This window comes from Cucurbita pepo, chromosome 1 (genome assembly GCF_057944985.1).
Source record: "Cucurbita pepo subsp. pepo isolate OVF chromosome 1, ASM5794498v1, whole genome shotgun sequence".
Lineage (NCBI taxonomy): Eukaryota > Viridiplantae > Streptophyta > Magnoliopsida > Cucurbitales > Cucurbitaceae > Cucurbita > Cucurbita pepo.
In genome coordinates this window covers 5,223,426-5,243,055 of record NC_141798.1, presented here as the reverse complement: position 1 = coordinate 5,243,055, position 19,630 = coordinate 5,223,426, and the positions used below count along the sequence as shown (strand labels likewise).

Below are 19,630 nucleotides of genomic sequence, written 5' to 3'. Positions count from 1 at the left end.
ACAATTTATGCACCAATCATTGCTTGCCATTTGTTAATATGCTGACTCAGAAATATTCCGACTTGAATTTCCCATCTTACCCTTCCCCTATTGGAATATTTTATTCTTTTTTCTGAGTTCATCATTTTAGTCTTGTCCTCACCACCGAAATGTCGCCAACGCCGGAGCAGGTACCTCTCCTGCCGGAGAAGAGTCAGGCCACGAAAACTGCGTCGGTATCCGGTGCCGTGTTTAATGTGTCGACGAGTATAATCGGCGCCGGAATCATGTCGATTCCGTTCACTCTTAAGGTCCTCGGCATAATCCCAGCCGTTGTCCTGATCGTGCTTGTGGCTTTCATGACCGACTTATCGGTGGAGCTTTTGCTGAGATTCACTCACTCCGGCCAGTCGATGACTTACGCCGGCGTGATGAAAGAGTCATTCGGCCCGATTGGTTCAGTTGCTACGCAGGTTTGTGTGATGATTACTAATCTTGGAGGCTTGATCATGTACCTGATTATAATAGGTAAATTCTTTTTCAGACTAATTCAAAATTGATTTTAGGGTTGGAGATAGTTTATTGATTTTGGGGGAAATGTATCGAGAGATCGGAAATTGTTATTGATTCTCTGTAATATGAACGAATTTCAGAGACTGTTCTTGAACTTAAATTAGTTTGCAGTAATTACAGAGTACGATTAGAAAATTGATCTCTGATTTTCTTGTGCGCGTTCGTTCGATTTGTGAAATTTTTAGGGGACGTGTTCTCGGGAAATAAAGGAGGTGAGGAAGTGCATTTAGGAGTACTGCAACAATGGTTTGGAATTCAATGGTGGAATTCGAGAGAGTTTTCAATTCTCTTCACAGTCGTCTTCCTTCTGCTTCCTCTGGTTCTTTTTCAACGCGTTGGTTAGTAATCGGAAACTGATTTTCTTCGTTTGTCGCTCTAATGGCGTCGGATTTGAATGCTGCAATGTGTTTTTCCAGATTCTTTGAGATTCAGTTCGTTTGTATCAGTTGTTCTGGCCGTCGTTTTCGTTGCAATAAGCTCTGTCATGGCGATAATGGCGATCGTTCAAGGCACAACGAAGAGCACCAGATTGGTACCGGAGCTGGACGATCAAACCTCCTTCTTCGAACTGTTCACCGCCGTACCAGTTCTTGTCACAGCCTTCACGTTTCATTTTAATGGTACGTAAAGACAAAAGCATAACCCGTACAATAAGGGATTATTTTCCACAAATTTTGTGGTTTGTTAGAAAAAAATAAATTGATTTTTTAAATTATTTTTTTGAAGGCATGAATTTAGTCCATCTACTCTTTAAATTTCAATTTTATTTTTATATTTTCACATTTTGTTTAAATACTTTTAAAAATTTTATTTTAATTTAAGTTAGCTCATTTTTTCTTTCTAATTTTTATGTTAAAATTTTGTTTTTAAAAAATATTGAAAAATAAATAGATATTTTGAAAGTATAAGAAAAAATTTGAACCAAATTTAATTGGGTAATCAAATAAATTTAATAAAATTGTTTTTCCCTTTTAAAAAGAGCACTCAACCTTTGAATTAAAAACTTAGAAGTGGTGCAACTTTTTATTATTATTTTTATTTAAATATTTTGTTTAGGCAATGATTACAAAAGAAAAAAATATTTAAAAAGTTATTTTATGAATTATAATATACGTCTCTTTAACAATACATGATATTATCCATTTTAAGTCGAAATTATCATGTTTCTTATAAATTCATGATATTCCTTTTAATTAACGACTACTTTTCTAATAATCTAAGAATATTGAGATTAAATAAATAATATTTAAACCATAATAATTGTTGTACTATGTGGCAGTTCATCCAATACGTTTCGAGCTTCGAAACTCAAAAGACATGATGCTAGCAGTTCGAGTGGCCCTTCTTTTGTGTGCTATCATCTACGTCACCATAGGCATTTTTGGGTACTTGCTGTTTGGGGACTCGTTAATGTCAGATATTTTAACAAATTTTGATCAAACTTCAGGTTCATCCATAGGGGCTTTGTTGAATGATACTGTGAGATTAAGCTATGCATTTCATCTAATGTTGGTTTACCCTTTGCTCAACTTCTCTTTGAGGTTCAACATAAATGAGTTGCTGTTTCCAAACAAGCCTCCTTTGGCCTCAGATATCACAAGGTTCTTGACCATAACAATGGCATTGCTGGCCTTCACCTACTTGGCTGCAATTGCTTTCCCAAATATATGGTCTATTTTTCAGTTCATGGGCTCTACTTCAACTGCATGCCTCGCCTTCATCTTCCCCGGTGCCATCGCCCTCAGGTACTTCTCTTTCCCAGCTATTAATTTCGATAAAAGTTAGAGAAATTATACACAATGATCTTAGAGTATGCAATTGAGTTCAGTTTTGTCGAAACACGTTGAAAATTTCATCTTTATTAACTTGAATGATAGTTAGATACAGAGAACTGTGGTTATAGAGTTAGATATGCACATCACACATCAATATATCAAACATTCTGTTACTAATTAATTTGACCAATAATATATGACATAGAGATCTCCATAATTATAGAATTTGACCAATAATATATGACATAGAGATCTCCATAATTATAGAGTTAAAGGGATAACAACGGCACGACACCAAATTTAGAAGATATAAAACTTAAGCTTATTTTATCTCAGACGTCTACTACAAAATAATTTAGAATAGAAGTAAAGTAGGTCATGATAAGAGACCACATGTTCAAGCGTTTGCTACTTGCATACTAGGCCACACATATAAGTTAAAAATATTAATTTTGTCCACTCAAAGCTATGAGACAAAGCGTGTAGATCTATACGACATGTTAATAGGATAAAAATTATGATTTGAGCTCGGAGGTAAGAGTTTCGAGAATACGTCAGAATCCAATTTTTTTAGTTGAATAACAGAGGGTTGAATACAAATTTTCTACGGCTTATGTGTTTTATTGCTCTACTTAAAAGTTATGTTTACATAATTATTTATTTGGATATGATAGAGAATATATTTAGAATATTATATTTACGTAGTTGTTTATTTACACGTGTAGGGATGTGAATGGAATATCAACAAAGAAGGATAAGGTGATTGCTGCACTAATGGTAACTTTGGCAGCCGTGTCGAGTATTATTGCTATTGCTATAAATATAAACACCACATTCGAAAATAAGTCTCGAGAGATCGTGAATTAATATTTAAAAAACATAAATAATATTAATCTTATAATATGTCGAAATAATATTAGTTTTATAATACGTGTATAAGTATTTTCTCTCTTCTGGATTCAATTTTGTATGTGTGAAAAATGTATTATTAAATTGTTTGTGTTGAAGTAGAATATGATGGTATTTTTGTTTTATCATTTATTTTATTTATTTTTCAGAAACAAACAGAAAAGAAAAAGACTATTATTTTAAATAATAATAATAAAAAAGAACAAATAAGAGAGAAAGTAGAACAAGTAACCAAAACGTGTCTATTATGAATATTTAGACTTTTAATTAGTTTAATTTAAAGATTTTTTATTATTATTATTTTCATTTATCTTTAATCCATCAAACCCGAGAATTGGGTTCAGTTATTGAGTTATGGCAGCGATCGACGAACGTGAGTGTGCAATGTGATGTAAGGCATGACAACGTTGCGTGTGATACGCAAATGAGATGATTGTGGCATAAGGGCAAGGAGTGTGACACTGACAAAACTTCTTATTGACGATGGAGCGAGAATTAGACAAAAACTCTAAATACGCTATAATGTGTATATATATATATATACTATTCTTTTATATAATAGACGGATTCAGCTCGAGTTGTTTGAGTCTTTGTCGATTAAACGTAAAACTCGAATAATGTTTAGAAAATGACAATATTAACCTTGACTCTTTTGGGAAACGTTTTAAAACCAGTAAATAAAATAGGGAGAAAATTAGAATGATTTAGATGGTGAACTACAAAGCTTGAACCGACAGTTAGGTCCACCATGGCCCAAGCTGGCACGGAACCATCACGTCTCTCCCATATCCGTTCACACAACCACCGCCCAACAAATCCCTCCAAAACCGAGGGAAAAGGATAAGATCTTGCTCCAATAAATACACTCCATGCTGATGTGGACACCAAATTTTTTTTTTTAATCTTAAATCTTTTTATTTTATACCATTTTTTAAAAAATATACTGCCCCTAGTTATTATGTAATTTCTCAAAAATAAATATAGAAGGTCGCTTAAGATTTTAAATTTTAATTTAGAATTAAAGTTTTATCGTCTAAGCTAACCAACAAGTTATAGGTTAATCCAATTCAATAAAAAAGTTCGATATCGATCCAACCCGATCAACAAGCTCAAGACTAATCATTAGAGATGTTCAATAAGTCCAAAGATCGATTATCTAAGAACATGACAGATTCAAAAAGTCGATCGGCTAAGAAAATCAACAAGCTCAAAGACTGATCATCCAAGAAAGCTAACCAGTTCAAATCTTCTGAGGAACAAAAATTTATCCGGTCAATAAATATTTCTAATAATGTTATTTTATGATTTTTTAAAAATAGAAGTGCCAAAATAATGCAACACATATTGCAAATATAAAATTCAATTTGTGGAACGAGCAAGCAATCGATCGAGAAGATAATAGAGAAGGCTTTTTATTAATTAATTAATTAATTAATGAGTAAAAAAAATAAGAGATAATAATTAATGGGACAATACTTTTAGATGCTCATAATAACATACTCATTACTCTTAGAATTAAAAATGAAGTTACCGAACAAGACGTGTCAGTGAAGAAAATTGAACATCATTATTGAAATGGTCCCAAAATTAACGAATCTATCTCACCTCATAAAGAATTAGATTTATGTTATCTCTTATTGCTTCAATAAATGAGTCAAATTTCATTAATATTCATTAGCATTAAGAAAAGAAAAAAAAAAATATGGTATAGAAAAGTTGGCTAGAGGATGATCGGTGTAATACCCACGTACCCAAAATTCAGTTTAGGATTTAAAATCCAGATTCGACACTTAATGACATCGACATTCACCTGTATTTCTGGCAACAAAACCAGGTTATACTATGGAGCTGTTGAAAAGAGTTGTTATATATCATTGAGGGATTGGTTAACCCGAACGACGTTACTTTGACATTAATGCGTAAGTCGGGGTTGAACGGTTAATTATAAAGATATATTTATAACATAAACGGGAAAAGTGAGTATTTTTGTAGTACTGGAAATGATCTATGTTTAATAAGTTGTTGAATAATTTAGAGGTATTTTGGTAATTTCGTATCTCCATTTTGTTCCAATACATATATGACACATTAGACACACCGCCATACGCCGCGTAAGACGAGATTTGACATCTTTTGTTTTTTTTTCTTCTCTTCATCTTCTTCGGTTTATCATCGACTCGCCGCCGGGATGTCGCCGGTGCCGGAAAACATACCTCTCCTGTCAACGGTGAATCCGTCCACAAGGACTGCTTCGGTCTCCGGCGCCGTGTTTAATGTCGCGACCAGCATAATTGGCGCTGGAATCATGTCGATTCCCTTTGCTCTAAAGGTGCTCGGCATAATCCCCGCCCTCGTCCTGATCGTGTTCGTCGCTTTCTTGACTGACATATCGGTGGAGCTTTTGCTCAGATTCACACATTCCGGCGACTCGACGACCTATGCTAGCCTGATGAAGGAATCGTTCGGCACAATTGGTTCGGTTGCTACGCAAGTCTGTATCATGATTACCAATCTTGGTTGCTTAATTATGTACCAGATAATAATAGGTAAGTCTATTTTGGACTTCAAAGATCTCAATCGCGTGTTGATTTTAGTCGTTTTGTAGTTTAATAGGCTGGAATTAGGGCTGAATCTGATTGGCGTGGTGGTCATGGATTTTAGGGAAATGATTCGTGAAATCGAATATTATTTTCGATTCTCTTCTTTTTTTTTCTTTCGAAATCGAGATTACTTCCGATTTATTCTCGTAATTGATCTTGTAAAATTGATCTGTGTTCATGTGGTCTGTGGAGTTTTCAGGGGATGTATTCTCCGGTAACAAGGAAGGGGGACAAGTACATTTGGGAGTTTTGCAAGAATGGTTTGGGAATCACTGGTGGAACGCCAGAGAGTTCTCTATCCTGTTCACTGCCGTCTTCATTCTACTTCCTCTGGTTCTTCTCCGACGAGTCGGTCAGTAACTAGAAACTATCGAATCAATTAAACTGATGAACTTCCAATTTTCTTCGTTCTTGCTTTAATTGCGCTGGTTTTGGATTTCTGCAATGTGTTTCAGATTCTCTGAGATTCAGTTCGTTCGTGTCATTTGTTCTGGCCGTGGTTTTTGTTGGGATAAGCTCTGTAATGGCGATCATAGCGATCGTTCAAGGAAAAACGAAGAGCACCAGATTGGTACCGGAGCTGGACAACGAAACCTCCTTCCTCAACCTCTTCACAGCTGTACCAGTCCTTGTCACAGCCTTCACTTTCCATTTCAATGGTAAACAGAACTACGAACCCTTATGCTTTGGACGGTTTGGTTCGATCGGCTCTCTTTCGAACCGAACCGCATTAAATTATTGTGTGTGCTACTAAGGTGTTAGAATTAGAATATTAGATCACATTTTTATAGACATTGAATCCACCATTTAATTAGATTATAAAAAATATCATTAATGTGAATATAATATGAATAATTTTTTTAATAATATTGATATTTTAATCTACTTGTTGTATTAGAAGTCAAGCATGTGAGGCTTATGGAATATAGTTTATGTGCATGTGGGGCAGGGGGTGGGTGGCCATTTGATTTTTGTTCTAATACTTTTGGTTGGTTTGGTTTACTATTCGGTAATAATACTACTCCAAATCGACCAATTTTGATTGGTTTTTACAGTTTAGTAAATCAAAATCGACCCATTTCAGGTCGAACCGACCCGTCGACTCTCATTTTGGTTAATTTCGCTAGTTTGACCTGTTTTAATTTGCCACCACATGTGAAGAAAGAGTCCGTCAGTTTTCAGTTTTATGGACAAAATAGATTGATTTTATGTGACATGTTCCCAAATCCTTGATCGTATTGAGCCCCACCACCCTTTTTTCTGTTATTTAGATTTGATATCTTTCTAGACATTAGTCTATGTTATTATACATTTTTTTAGAATTTTTTTTGAGCTCATTCATATTGATAAGTGGATTCTTTCTTTTCTCTCGACAATCATGCAGTTCATCCGATAAGTTCTGAGCTTCGAAAGCCATCGAGCATGATCACTGCAGTTCGGATCGCACTCCTTCTCTGCGCCGTGATCTACTTCCTGATCGGGATTTTTGGGTATCTCCTGTTTGGGGACTCGTTAATGTCGGATATTCTGATGAACTTTGATGAGAGTGTTGATGCAACGGGGGCTTTGTTGAATGATGTGGTTCGATTAAGCTATGCAATTCATCTGATGCTGGTTTTCCCTGTGCAAAACTTCCCACTGAGGTCCAACATCAATGAATTTCTGTTCCCAAATAAGGAGGCTTCTTTGGTGACAAATGAAAGAAGGTTTATGGGCATTACAATGGCTTTGTTGGTTTTCTCCTACCTGGCTGCAATAACATTCCCAAATATATGGTACATTTTTCAATTCATGGGCTCAACTTCAGCTGCTTGTCTCGCCTTCATCTTTCCTGGCGCTATTGCACTCAGGTACTACAACATTTTAAAAGATCCAAGTTTTTAGGTCCAAAAATCATGTTTGTAAAAAGCATTAGATGATTTCGATCTTTAGAAACTATCCAAGTAATACTTTATTATGTTTTCTTATGTGTTCTTTTCATAAATATAGAGTAGGATTGTATTCTGTTTTTAACAAAATTTGTTTGGCGATGCAGGGATGTGAATGGAATAGCAACAAGGAAGGATAAGGTGGTTGCTTCCATAATGGTAATTCTGGCGATAGTGACTAGCATTATTGCCATTTCTATAAACATAAATAATGCATTGAAAAACTAAAGTATTATAGATTGTTTGGAATGGAAGCTCAAATTATTTATTTTTGGAGATGGTGATCAGTTGTATAGTTTTTAAATATTTTTTCCCCTTTTCTTCGTTCGTATAATAAATCGAACGTATAAGTGTTTTCGTTTTTTATAATATAATCCAACATTAGTACTTCACACACACATATATATATATATGAATCGAACATATATGTGTTTTTGTTTTTATAATATAATCCAACATAAATACTTCACATATATATATGGGGACCTCTCATAAATACTCCACATATGTGTTTTTACTATATATATATATAGTAGATTCATTGCATGAGCTTAATGTTTGAATCATGATTAGAAATTGTAGGAAGTTAAAAGAGATTTTTGATAGCTAAATTGGGTGAAAGATGAAAATTACTCTCTGACTTGACTTTACCCTACTCACCTTATATACTCACTTTATATATATTAAGTGTGAAAGGCTATATTGTAATACATAATTTTAATTTTTTAGAAATTAGGTTAGGGAATTATATTATATTTTGTTTATAAAATATTATCGAAACATTAAAAATTGAACATACATAATGCACGAAAAATTGAGGAAAGTATAGCTTGAATTGAGTTGAAAATACTAACATTACCATGGTGTGCACGAGCAAGGGTGGTGGAGGTGTTGGTATGACATGCACAAGGTAGGGCTTGACATGCACACACTCACGGACATGTAAGGTGTCACAACCATAGTGTGAAGATAGGTTATGACCCTCACGTAGCAATAAGCAAAATGACAACTCTTAAGTGACACCCATCTGTATGGTGTCCTGATGTGATTAGAGAGGATAACATAGTATCCTTTATACACTATAAAGTGGGTTGGGTAGGATCTTGGGTCTTAACCTTGAATGTCAAGGTTCTCAAGGGAATTTGGGCATGCAACTCAAAAGTTTAATTCGTTCATATGAAATATGAAAGGTTGCCAAAATTTGGTGTCAATCGAACGATCCACAATATAGTATGACCGTTTGCTAAAATCATGTCCATGATACTGTATGATTGTTTGCCTCAAAATATATCTTAAGGGAAGCATGATATCAACTTTCTACTACCACTGGGCTTTGTGGCCTAAGCAAGTTACCCTATGACACATGAGTACGTCAAAGTGAGGGCGAGTGTTGCGATAAAGTGTCTTGGGCGACTTCCTTTGAAATGAGTACAAAGACAATGTCAGACGACATGAGTGTGTCAACATTGTACCTTCGTCCATGTGTTGGAGGTTGGATTATGCACCAATTTTTCAGTACAGAGACAATAATTAATATGGCATAGACATCAAGAGGGTCTAATGTCTCATAGAACTTGGATGGATGTTCAGGATGTCTTAATGTTATGAACGACACTTGGACGCGTTCTCATGAATATGACAAAGCAAGCTAAGTTGATTGATGACATCCTGGGACTTAAGATGACATAAAAACATGATGGCCATGTCAATTGGGAACCAAAATGAGATGCGACAATACACATGAGATGGTCCGAATAGAGGTAAAGTCAAGCTAGATGACTAAGGTTCGATGAAGCCATAAAGATGAAAGAAAAACCTCAAAACTTCGTGAGAAAGTCAAGATCATGACATTGCGAGGTTGAAAAAGTAGGATCATAACACAGGGTACACGTGAAAAATATAGCACAAACTAAGCTGGATATACTAACATTACCATCAGAAAAAATGACAAGATTAATACCTCTCAAATTTGCATCTTTCAAATTAGTCATAAACATTAAACGAGGTGGATGCATTCAAATAATTTACAATGTTTATAAAAAGTTTAGAATCTTGTTGTGAAGTGATTTGAATCTCACTTTTACTTGAACTATTTTATTATCACATTTGATATAGGAGCAAAAATGATCATATTGATACAAAATTACCTGTTCATAAAATATCTCAAGACAAAAACAATTGTTTAAGAATTGAATTACAAACAAGATAAATCTTGAATGATTTAAATATGTAATACAAACCAAATAGAATTGTAAAAAACAAACGACACAAATATTTTTTAATTAAAATTTTCAAATCAACTTTACAATAATAACATACACGATTATCAACTTTACAATAATAACATACACGATTATATATATCAGTACAATTATTGTACCAAAGTATTGATTATCGCAACAATTATCATTTCAAAATTATTGTACCAAGACAACCAATATTATTTTGAAGCATCTATATTTTGAACCATCATTATTTTAATAATTCCATCCAGGAATGATGGTAACAAGGAAACGCATTAATCACATTTTGAACATCCATATTTCAAAATAGCATATTAAGCCAACTGTTTTAACCGGACAATTATTGTATCAAGGCAATTATCGATATCATCCCAAAGAACAAATATTTCAAGCTACCATTATTTTGAATTCTATCAAGGCACCCATTACAACATATCATGACAATTACCATATCTGGATAATTATTGTTACAAGACAACCAATGTTTCGAGCAACCATTATTTTGGATTCTATCAGTACAACCAATCAGTTTAAACAATCATGGTAACAAAGCAACCAATTTTTTACAACAATTATCTTTTCAAGATAGCCATATTTCAAAATAACATTTCAGATAGTCATATTTCAAAATAACATTTCAAATCACCAGGCACCCATTATTTCTAGATAAAACATTTTGCAACAATTATCATTTCAATACATCCATTTAACAACATATCAAGACCATAATTATTGTTACAAAACAACCAAAGTTTCGAGTAACCATTATTTTGGATTCTATCAATACAACCAATAAGTTTGAACAATTATTGTAACAAAGCAACCGATTTTTCACAACAATTATCTTTTCAAGATAGCCATATTTCAAAATAGTATATTGAACCATTATTTTAGATTCTATCAAGGCAACCATGACATCTAAGAATGGAAGATATAGCTATTTCAAGAATATATCAACACAACCATGACATCTAGGAAATGATTGTAACAATCATTGGGAGATATAGCTAGATATAGCTATTTCAAGAAAGCACATCAAGGCATCCATTGTGTCGAGACAAATATTGTACCAAGACAACCATACTTTGAACGGCCCTTATTTTGAATTCTATCAAGGAACCAATATATTTCAACAATTATTGTAACAAAGGAACCGATACTTCACATATCAAGGCAACCATTATGTTTGGACAATTGTTATACCAAGACAACTGATATTTCGCAACCATTGTCATTATGAGGCAACCAATATTTCATGTAGCCATTGTTTTGAATTCTATCAAGCCATATTATGTCTGGACAAAAGGCAACCGATATTTCACAACAATTATCATTTCGAGACAACAATATTTCTAAACATATCAAGACAACTGTCATGTCCGACCAATTATTGTACCAAGACAACCAATGTTTCAATCAACCATATTTTATATCCCATCAAGGCTACCAATATGTCTAAACAATCATTGTAACAAGGTAACCGATCTTTCGCACCGATTATCATTTCAGTAGCAATATTATAAAATAACATGCAGCCATTATATCTGGACAGATATTGTACCAAGACAACCAATATCATTTCGAGATCAAGGCTATATAACAAGGCAACCTATATTTCAAAACCATTATCATTTCAAGACACCTAGAGTATATCAAAGCCACGATTAAAACCAAGGCAATTGATATTCCGTAACAATTATCATTCCGAGATAACCAATATTTCAAGCAACCATTATTTTGGATTTTATCAAGGCACCCAAGACAATTATAGAAATATATACTGCTATATCTCAAAATAACGTATCTAAGCAACTGATATTTCTCAACCATTATCATTTAAAGACTACTGAATTTAAAAATAGCTAATCAAGGCAACACAATCATGTTTGGACAAAGATAACCGACAAGCCAAGAATAGTACCTAAAGACATGTTTAAGTCATAAATAATACCAAGATCATAAATATGGCCAAAAGAAAAAGTAAAATATTTATGATACTTAGTACAAGAGATCACTATTCGATTTAAAAGAAAAACAGCCGCTGGTTGTTTTTTAAAATTACTGTTTGAAGTAAAATGAAGGGGTTCAAAAATAATGTAAAATGAAGGAGAAAAAAGAAGAAACAAATTAAAAAAAATAAATTCATAAACATTGTTCTCAAAACATAAAATGTTTGTAAAAACCCGCTCGGAATAATCTCAAGAATTAATGAGAAGCATCAAAATAAATATAAACCTATTCAATAATCAAGAAATTACATGACAAACACAAAAAATCATAAAGAAATTCAAGCCAGCAAACCTGAGGCACTTGATTAGAGATCCACCACATTAAATTTCCCCTCTTCTTAAGCAAACTGATCAAATACATGATGCTCAATACTTGGATAGAGTAACAGTACAGAACAACAAATGCATTAGCCGACAACTTGTTTAATACCATACAAAGCACAAAGGCATATAAAAGACATAATACCCAAAAAAAAAAAAAAAACAGAGATTTTCCAAGGAGTCGAACAAATTTAAGTTTTAGCCATGCATCCAAAGAGTTTAGATAGTGGTAGTCACAATGTGTCGGCACATTCAATAATTTTCCCACAAGAAAATACTGAATGACACAAGAGATCATATGACAACACCCCATGAAATTTGAAGATTGATATAAAACTTTAGACGTTTAAAATAGCTTACAAGTAGACAAGAAAATCAAGGAACATTCAACGAGACAATTGGTATTATTATGCAGTTCAATAAAGAAAAGAGATCTAATAGCATACTTCATGCGACAGTACACTACTCATTCAATGTCTAATGAACTGCATCTAGAATTAAAGAATACTTAGAACTCAAAAAACTCTATAAACTTAGAGAGATTAAGTAAAGTAGTGACAATGATCATTAAGAAACTGCTAACCGCATTGTATATCTATGAACAAATCCGAATAGTTGAAATTGAGGTTGCATAGGAGACACCTGAGAATAAGATAAAACCATACCAGTTACCACATTCCTTCCATTCATGATAATTCTCCAAAATCATCCCGGTTCTTTGGCATTCAAACGACGATTGGACCCAAGAGTAGGACGGCTTGACAGTAACTAAAAAGTGAGCTCACGGCCTAGACTCCAAATTGTAAAAAGTGAGCTCACGGCCCAGACTCCAAATTGTTTGAACTTGATGGGTTTTGAAAATTCATATCAAAACCATGATGATTTCGCAAAATAGAGAGGGTAGAACATAATCGATTATAGAAAAATCATGATGAATTTGTAAAGATAAGAGGTTAAAACCAAGGCCAAATCGACTTTAAAGAATTAAACCTAAACATTAACTTAAACTTATCTACGAAGGTTGAAGGTCTAAACCCTAAGAAAATTCAGAAGAAACTGGATGCAATTGCAGAGAGAGGAGAGAAAAAAACTAGCGATCCAAAGAGTATAGATAGTGGTAGTCACAATGTGTCGGCACATTCAATAATTTTCCCACAAGAAAATACTGAATAACACGAGATCATATGACAACACCCCATGAAATTCGAAGATTGATATAAAACACGTTTAAAATAGCTTACAAGTAGACAAGAAAATCAAGGAACATTCAACGAGACAGGAAAACTCATAATGGGGACACTCTTTAGAGCAAGAAAGAAAGCAAAACTATTTATAAAGAAACTAGAAAGAGGCGATCAAATACAGCCGTTGAAGAAACGTGCGTGAATAATGAAATGGGCCTAATTAATGTAACAATTGGCCAACGAAATACCCACCCATGGTTAGGAATTAAATCCTGAGATTATGAAATAATTGAAATAAATCTCTAATCTAAAATTTATAGTATTTTAAAAAGAGTTATTAATAGGTTTCATGAATTTAGGAGTGTTTTGAAGTTTTTGTTCAAAGATATTTCATCATCAAAACGGAGATGCAGGTCTTACCGGTCGACACTATGGTATAAAGTTTTTGTAAATTTTACCCTCTTGCTATTGCTCTCTCTCTTCCCATGGCACTGCCATCGACACTTCTTTGGGAACGGAGGGTTAGATTCAGTTCGGTCATCCATAATGTCTAAAACCAAACTGGATCTTACACGTCCTTAAAACATAATGGGTCCATATTTTTTTGCCCATACGTACAAAAAATTCCCTAAAAAATTACAAGACTGTTTTCATTTAAATTCAAACACAATTTTCAAATTGCAACTAAGTTTTAAATTAATGTAACTAAGTTTTAAATTAATGTTTTTGGAAAATTCAAATTCAATTTTGTAATCATAGTAGATGGAATAATATATAAAGACTCGGAGAAAGTTAAGGAACTAAGAGAGATAAGTGGAGTTTGAACGAACCTGCCTTGACCAGTCCTTATACTTGCGTTTATTTCCAAACTCCAAGGTACTCCAGCCCTTACACAACTATCATAACATAACAACCAATCTCTAAGACAACCATCATATGATATATACAATTGATATATTCGATATGTTGAGACAATTATCATATTAAATTAATCAAGATGACAACTATTGGACAATTATTACTACAAGAAAATCAACATTTTGCAATAACTATAATTCAAATGCAATAAATCAATATTCAATATTCAATAAGTCCACTTAATTATATTTGGACAAAAATATTATAATGGCAACGACTGACATTTCAAGACAACTATCAAATTAAAGCAACCATGATATAATTACAATTGAGGCAATATATATTTCAAGACAATTATAGATCAAGGCAACCAACACGTCCAAACATTTAATATACCAAGGAATATAATCTTTAACAACCATTATCATTATGAGGCAACCAAGACAGGAATTTTGCAACAACAACCATTTAAAAACCATCAATATAACAATATTTTAAGCAACCATTATATTAGAACAATTATTGTAACAAGGCAATCAATATTTCGCAACAATTTTCATTTCGAGACAACCATATTTCGAAACAACATATCAAAAAGCAACCTTCTTATCTAAAACAATTATTGTACCAAGACAACTAATATTTCGAGCATCCAATATTTTGGATCCCATCGGGGCAACCAACCATCATGTCTAGACAATTATTGTACCAAGACAACCAATATTTCGAGCAACCAATATTTTGGATTCCATCGGGCCAACCAACCGTCATGTCTGGACAATTATTGTACCAAAACAACCAATATTACGAGCAACCAATATTTGTCTGGACAATTATTGTACGAGCAACCAATATTTGTCTGGACAATTATTGTACCAAGACAACCAATATTTCGAGCAACCAAAATTTTGGATTCCATCGGGGCAATCAACCATCATGTCTGGACAATTATTGTACCAAGATAACCAATATTTCGAGCAACCAATATTTTGGATCCCATCGGGGCAACCAACCATCATGTCTGGACAATTATTGAAACCAAGATAACCAATATTTCGAGCAACCAATATTTTGGATTTCTATCGGGGCAACCAACCATCATGTCTGGACAATTATTGAAACCAAGATAACCAATATTACGATCAACCAATATTTTGGATCCCATCGGGGCAACCAACCATCATGTCTGGACAATTATTGTACCAAGACAACCAATATTACGAGCAACCAATATTTTGGATTCCATCGGGGCAACCAACCATCATATCTGGACAATTATTGTACCAAGACAACAAATATTTCGAGCAACCATTAATTTCGATTTCATCGAGGCAACCAACAATTATGTTTAGACAATTATCATTTCGAAATAGCCAAATATCGAAAAACATATCAAACCAACCAACCATCATGTTTGGACAATTATTTTACCAACATTATTTTCGATTCTATCATAGCAACCAACCATCATGTTTGGACGATTAACATTTCGAGACAGCCATATTTCGAGACAACAAGCCATATTTCGAGACAACATATCAAAGAAACCATCATGTCTGGACCGCAACATTATTTATCATGGCAACCAACCATCAAGTTTGGACGATTAACATTTTGAGACAGCCATATTTCGGAACAACATATCAAAGAAACCATCATGTCTAGACAATTATTATACCAAGACAACCATTATTTCGAGCAACCATTATTTTCGATTCCATCGAGGCAACCAACCATTATGTCTAGACAATTATCATTTCGAAACAACCATATTTCAGAAAACATATCAAAGCAACCAACCATCGTGTTTGGACAATTATTGTACCAAGACAACCAATATTTTGAGCAAACATTATTTTCTATTTTATCATGTGCAACCATCATGTTTGGACGATTAACATTTCGAGATAGTAGCCATATTTCGAAACAACATATCAAAGAAACCATCATGAATTATTGTACCAAGACAACTAATATTAAGAGCAACCATTATTTTGGATTCCATCAAGGCAACCAACCATTATGCTTCGACAATTATTGTACCAAGACAACCAATATTTCGAACAACCATTATGCTTTGACAATTATTGTACCAAGACAACCAATATTTCGAGCAACCATTAATTTCGATTCTATCATGGCAACCAATAAGTCTGAACAATTATTTTAACAAGGCAACCGATTTTTTTCGCAACAATTATCATTTCAAGATAACCATATTTCAAAATAGCATACTATTTTGGATTCTAATCATAGCAACCATGATATAACAATCATCATTTCGAGATAGCTATATTGGTTGCCATGATAGAATCGAAACAATTAACATATCAAAGCAACCATATATATGGACAATTATTGTACCGAGGCCACTAATCTTTCAAAACAATTAACATTTCATGATATATCTTAAAATAAGATACAACTATTATATTTGGATAATTACTGTACCAAAGCAACCATTATCATTTGGAGATAACCACTATTTAGAGCCACCATTATCCGGTTAGAGCCACCATTATCTTGGATTCTATCAACGCAACCATTATGTTTAGACAATTATTTTAACAAGTTAGTAGCTATATTTTGCAACAATAATCATAGCATACAAAAGCAACCCTTATGTCTACACAATTATTGTAACAAAACAATTGGCAGCAATTATCATTTTGTTATAACCAATATTTGAAGCAACCATTATCTTGGATTTCGTCAAGGCACCCCCACTGCAACCATTATTTCGAGACAGCCGCTGTTTTGGATTCCACGAAGACAAAACAATCATGTTTGGACAAAGACAACCGAATTTTAATCCAACAATCAGAGGTCATATTTAAGTCATAAATTATAACAAGATCATAAAGGTAAAATATTTATGATACTGAGTACAATAGATCAGTATCAAATTAAAAAAAAAAAAAAAAACAGCATTTGATTGTTTGTATATATACTAATTCCACTGTTTTTATATACATCCTACATAAATAAATGAATAAAAATAAAAATATATTATTAAAAGCCTTAATTTTTAAAGTAAAATGAAGGGATTAAAAAATAATGAAAAATAAAGGAAAAAGAAGGAAGAAACAAATTAAGAAAATAAAATCATAAACGTGTTTTTCACCAGAGCATTGTTCTCCAAACATAAATTGTGTTTAAAGTAAAATGAAGGGATTAAAAAAAATGAAAATAAAGGAAAAAGAAGAAGAAACAAATTAAGAAAATAAAATCATAAACATGTTTTTCACCAGAGCATTGTTCTCCAAAGATAACTTGTTTTTAAAAACCAGCTTGATAAGTATAAACGCATTCAATCAATCAAGAAATTACATGACAAACACGAAAAACCAAAGGGATTTATAAGCCAGCAAATCTGTGGCATTTGATCGGAGATGCACCGCATTAAATCACTCCTCGTCTCCTCTTAAGAAAACTGATTCAATACAGGATACTCTAATAATTAGCTAGAGAATCAATCAAATCTTCTCCAAATGGAAAAACCAACTTCTTATAAGTAACCGACCAATACGACTCCAAGTGATAAACACCAAAACAAAGAATATCAAATGCATTAACCGAAAACTGGTATAACACCATACAGCACAGAGGCATATAAGAGGATAATCATACCTGGGAATAAGATAAAATCATACTAATTTACCACATTCCTTCCGTTCAAGATAATGCTCCAAAAGCATCCCACTTCCTTGGCATTCGAACCACGATTGGACTCGAGTAGAAGGACGGCTTTACAGTTACTAAAAGTGGGCTTGCGACCTAGACTCCAAATTGTTTGAAATTGATCAATTCTGAAAAACTCATATCAAAACCCAATCGCAAGAAGAGGGTAAAACCAAGACCTAATCGACTTTAGAAAAACCTGGACGATTTTGTAAGGAGATGATTGAAAAATCAGAACGGAATCCAACTCTGAAGAACAGGATGGTTTTGCTAAAAGAGAAGAAAGAAAAACCAAAACGTAATCAGATTTCCGAAGACGATTTTTCAAAGAGAAAGAGGGAAATCGAAGTCAAGAGTGGCGATTCGAGAGTACGAAGAACTCAACTCCCGATTGTTACAAATCTACGCATCCTAAGAAAATCAAACCTAAACTTGAAAAAACCAAAACCCTAATTTATTTCAGAAAAATCTGGATGTTGTAGCACAGAGAGAAGGGGAAAAAGGCACAAACCTCAGCAATTTCATTAGAAACTCGATGTTTCTACAAAGGTTGAAGATCTAAACCCTAAGAAAAATCAGAAGAAGCGGGAGATTTTGCAGAGAGAAGAGGGAAAAACAAGAGAACTCATAATGGGGATTGGAGAGCGCAAACGAAGGCAACACTATTTATGAAGAAACCAGAAAGACGCGGTCAAATATAGCCGTTAAAGAAACTTGCGTGAAGAAGAAGCTAATAAATAACTAAAATAAAATAATAAAATTATATAATTTTAATTTAAAAAAGAATGGAATGGGCCTAATTAATGTAAAAAAGGGCCAACGAAATACCCCTAAGTTAAAGGGCTTACAAAGCCCAATACAAGGTTTTAGTTCATAACCGGATTAAAACAGGCGACATCGTTATTAATTTAAATCTTCAAATTATAAAATAATAAAAACTCTTAATTTAAAAGTTCATAATACGTGATTTTAATAATTATTCACATTAAAAGTGTTTTTAAACTTAAAAAAAAGTTTTAAACATTTTTAAATTTTTTTGAGATAAGGTATAAAGTCAAAAAAAAATAACTCAAATTCCATAAATCAATGGATAATATATATATATATATATATATATATATATATATATATATTTTTTGTAATTAGGAAGATATACGGAAAAAAAAAAGAAATATAAAACAGTTAAACCTCATAAACACACAAGTTTTCCTAAAATTACGAGATAATTCAAAATTAAGGAATGTTTAAATCTGAAGAAAAAAAATAGATTTAACTTCTTTTTTTTTTTTCAAACCCCATTCGAATAATATTAATATTTAATCGAATTTTAAAATTTTAAAACTTCATACCACTTATACTCTATATTTTTAAAACATTTAAAATAACAGGATAATCAAATCTCTACACGTATTTGTTTAACATTAAAAATATATCTAAAACTTAGAAAATGAAAAAGAAAAAAAAAAAAACTTAAAACTAAAAACTTTTTTCCAATCAAGCTTTTTCGAGGGAAAAGGCCAGAAAAGCATTCTTCTCAAATGAAATAACAATTTAAGATGGAAATGACTCG

The 19,630-nt window shown here is 33.0% G+C and overlaps 2 protein-coding genes and 1 long non-coding RNA gene across 4 annotated transcripts; 2 read left to right on the top strand and 1 right to left on the bottom strand.

The window, feature by feature from the left end:
• Positions 1-115: 115 nt before the first annotated feature.
• Positions 116-3,361, top strand: LOC111811637 (amino acid transporter AVT6C). Of its 2 annotated transcripts, none has more exons than XM_023698711.2 (5): positions 116-507; positions 738-890; positions 999-1,172; positions 1,832-2,297; positions 3,053-3,361. In XM_023698711.2, exons 1-5 carry the CDS (start codon positions 150-152, stop codon positions 3,192-3,194), a joined length of 1,293 nt encoding a protein of 430 aa, XP_023554479.2. In that variant the 5' UTR covers positions 116-149; the 3' UTR covers positions 3,195-3,361. The 2 variants fall into 2 exon arrangements, with proteins under 2 accessions (XP_023554479.2, XP_023554398.2); XM_023698630.2 differs by having other exon boundaries at positions 969-1,172.
• Positions 3,362-5,380: 2,019 nt separating this feature from the next.
• LOC111789772 (amino acid transporter AVT6C) lies at positions 5,381-8,040 on the top strand. The gene is made up of 5 exons (XM_023670456.2): positions 5,381-5,782; positions 6,036-6,188; positions 6,292-6,495; positions 7,221-7,686; positions 7,872-8,040. Exons 1-5 carry the CDS (start codon positions 5,425-5,427, stop codon positions 7,990-7,992), a joined length of 1,302 nt encoding a protein of 433 aa, XP_023526224.1. The 5' UTR covers positions 5,381-5,424; the 3' UTR covers positions 7,993-8,040.
• Positions 8,041-9,942: 1,902 nt separating this feature from the next.
• Positions 9,943-15,614, bottom strand: LOC111797997 (uncharacterized). Its single transcript, XR_002815634.2, has 2 exons — positions 14,352-15,614; positions 9,943-12,979 (listed from the first exon to the last, which is right to left on the bottom strand). It is a non-coding gene; the product is annotated as an uncharacterized LOC111797997 (long non-coding RNA).
• Positions 15,615-19,630: the final 4,016 nt, after the last annotated feature.

What these genes read in the sequence shown, in the direction of transcription:
- LOC111789772 (XM_023670456.2), top strand. Translation starts at nt 5,425, where the DNA reads ATGTCGCCGGTGCCGGAAAACATACCTCTCCTGTCAACGGTGAATCCG. An exon ending in CTTCACTTTCCATTTCAATG is followed by an intron (nt 6,496 to 7,220) that starts GTAAACAGAACT and finishes ACAATCATGCAG; the next exon opens with TTCATCCGATAAGTTCTGAG. An exon ending in CCTGGCGCTATTGCACTCAG is followed by an intron (nt 7,687 to 7,871) that starts GTACTACAACAT and finishes TTGGCGATGCAG; the next exon opens with GGATGTGAATGGAATAGCAA.
- LOC111811637 (XM_023698630.2), top strand. Translation starts at nt 150, where the DNA reads ATGTCGCCAACGCCGGAGCAGGTACCTCTCCTGCCGGAGAAGAGTCAG. An exon ending in CTTCACGTTTCATTTTAATG is followed by an intron (nt 1,173 to 1,831) that starts GTACGTAAAGAC and finishes ACTATGTGGCAG; the next exon opens with TTCATCCAATACGTTTCGAG. An exon ending in CCCGGTGCCATCGCCCTCAG is followed by an intron (nt 2,298 to 3,052) that starts GTACTTCTCTTT and finishes TTACACGTGTAG; the next exon opens with GGATGTGAATGGAATATCAA.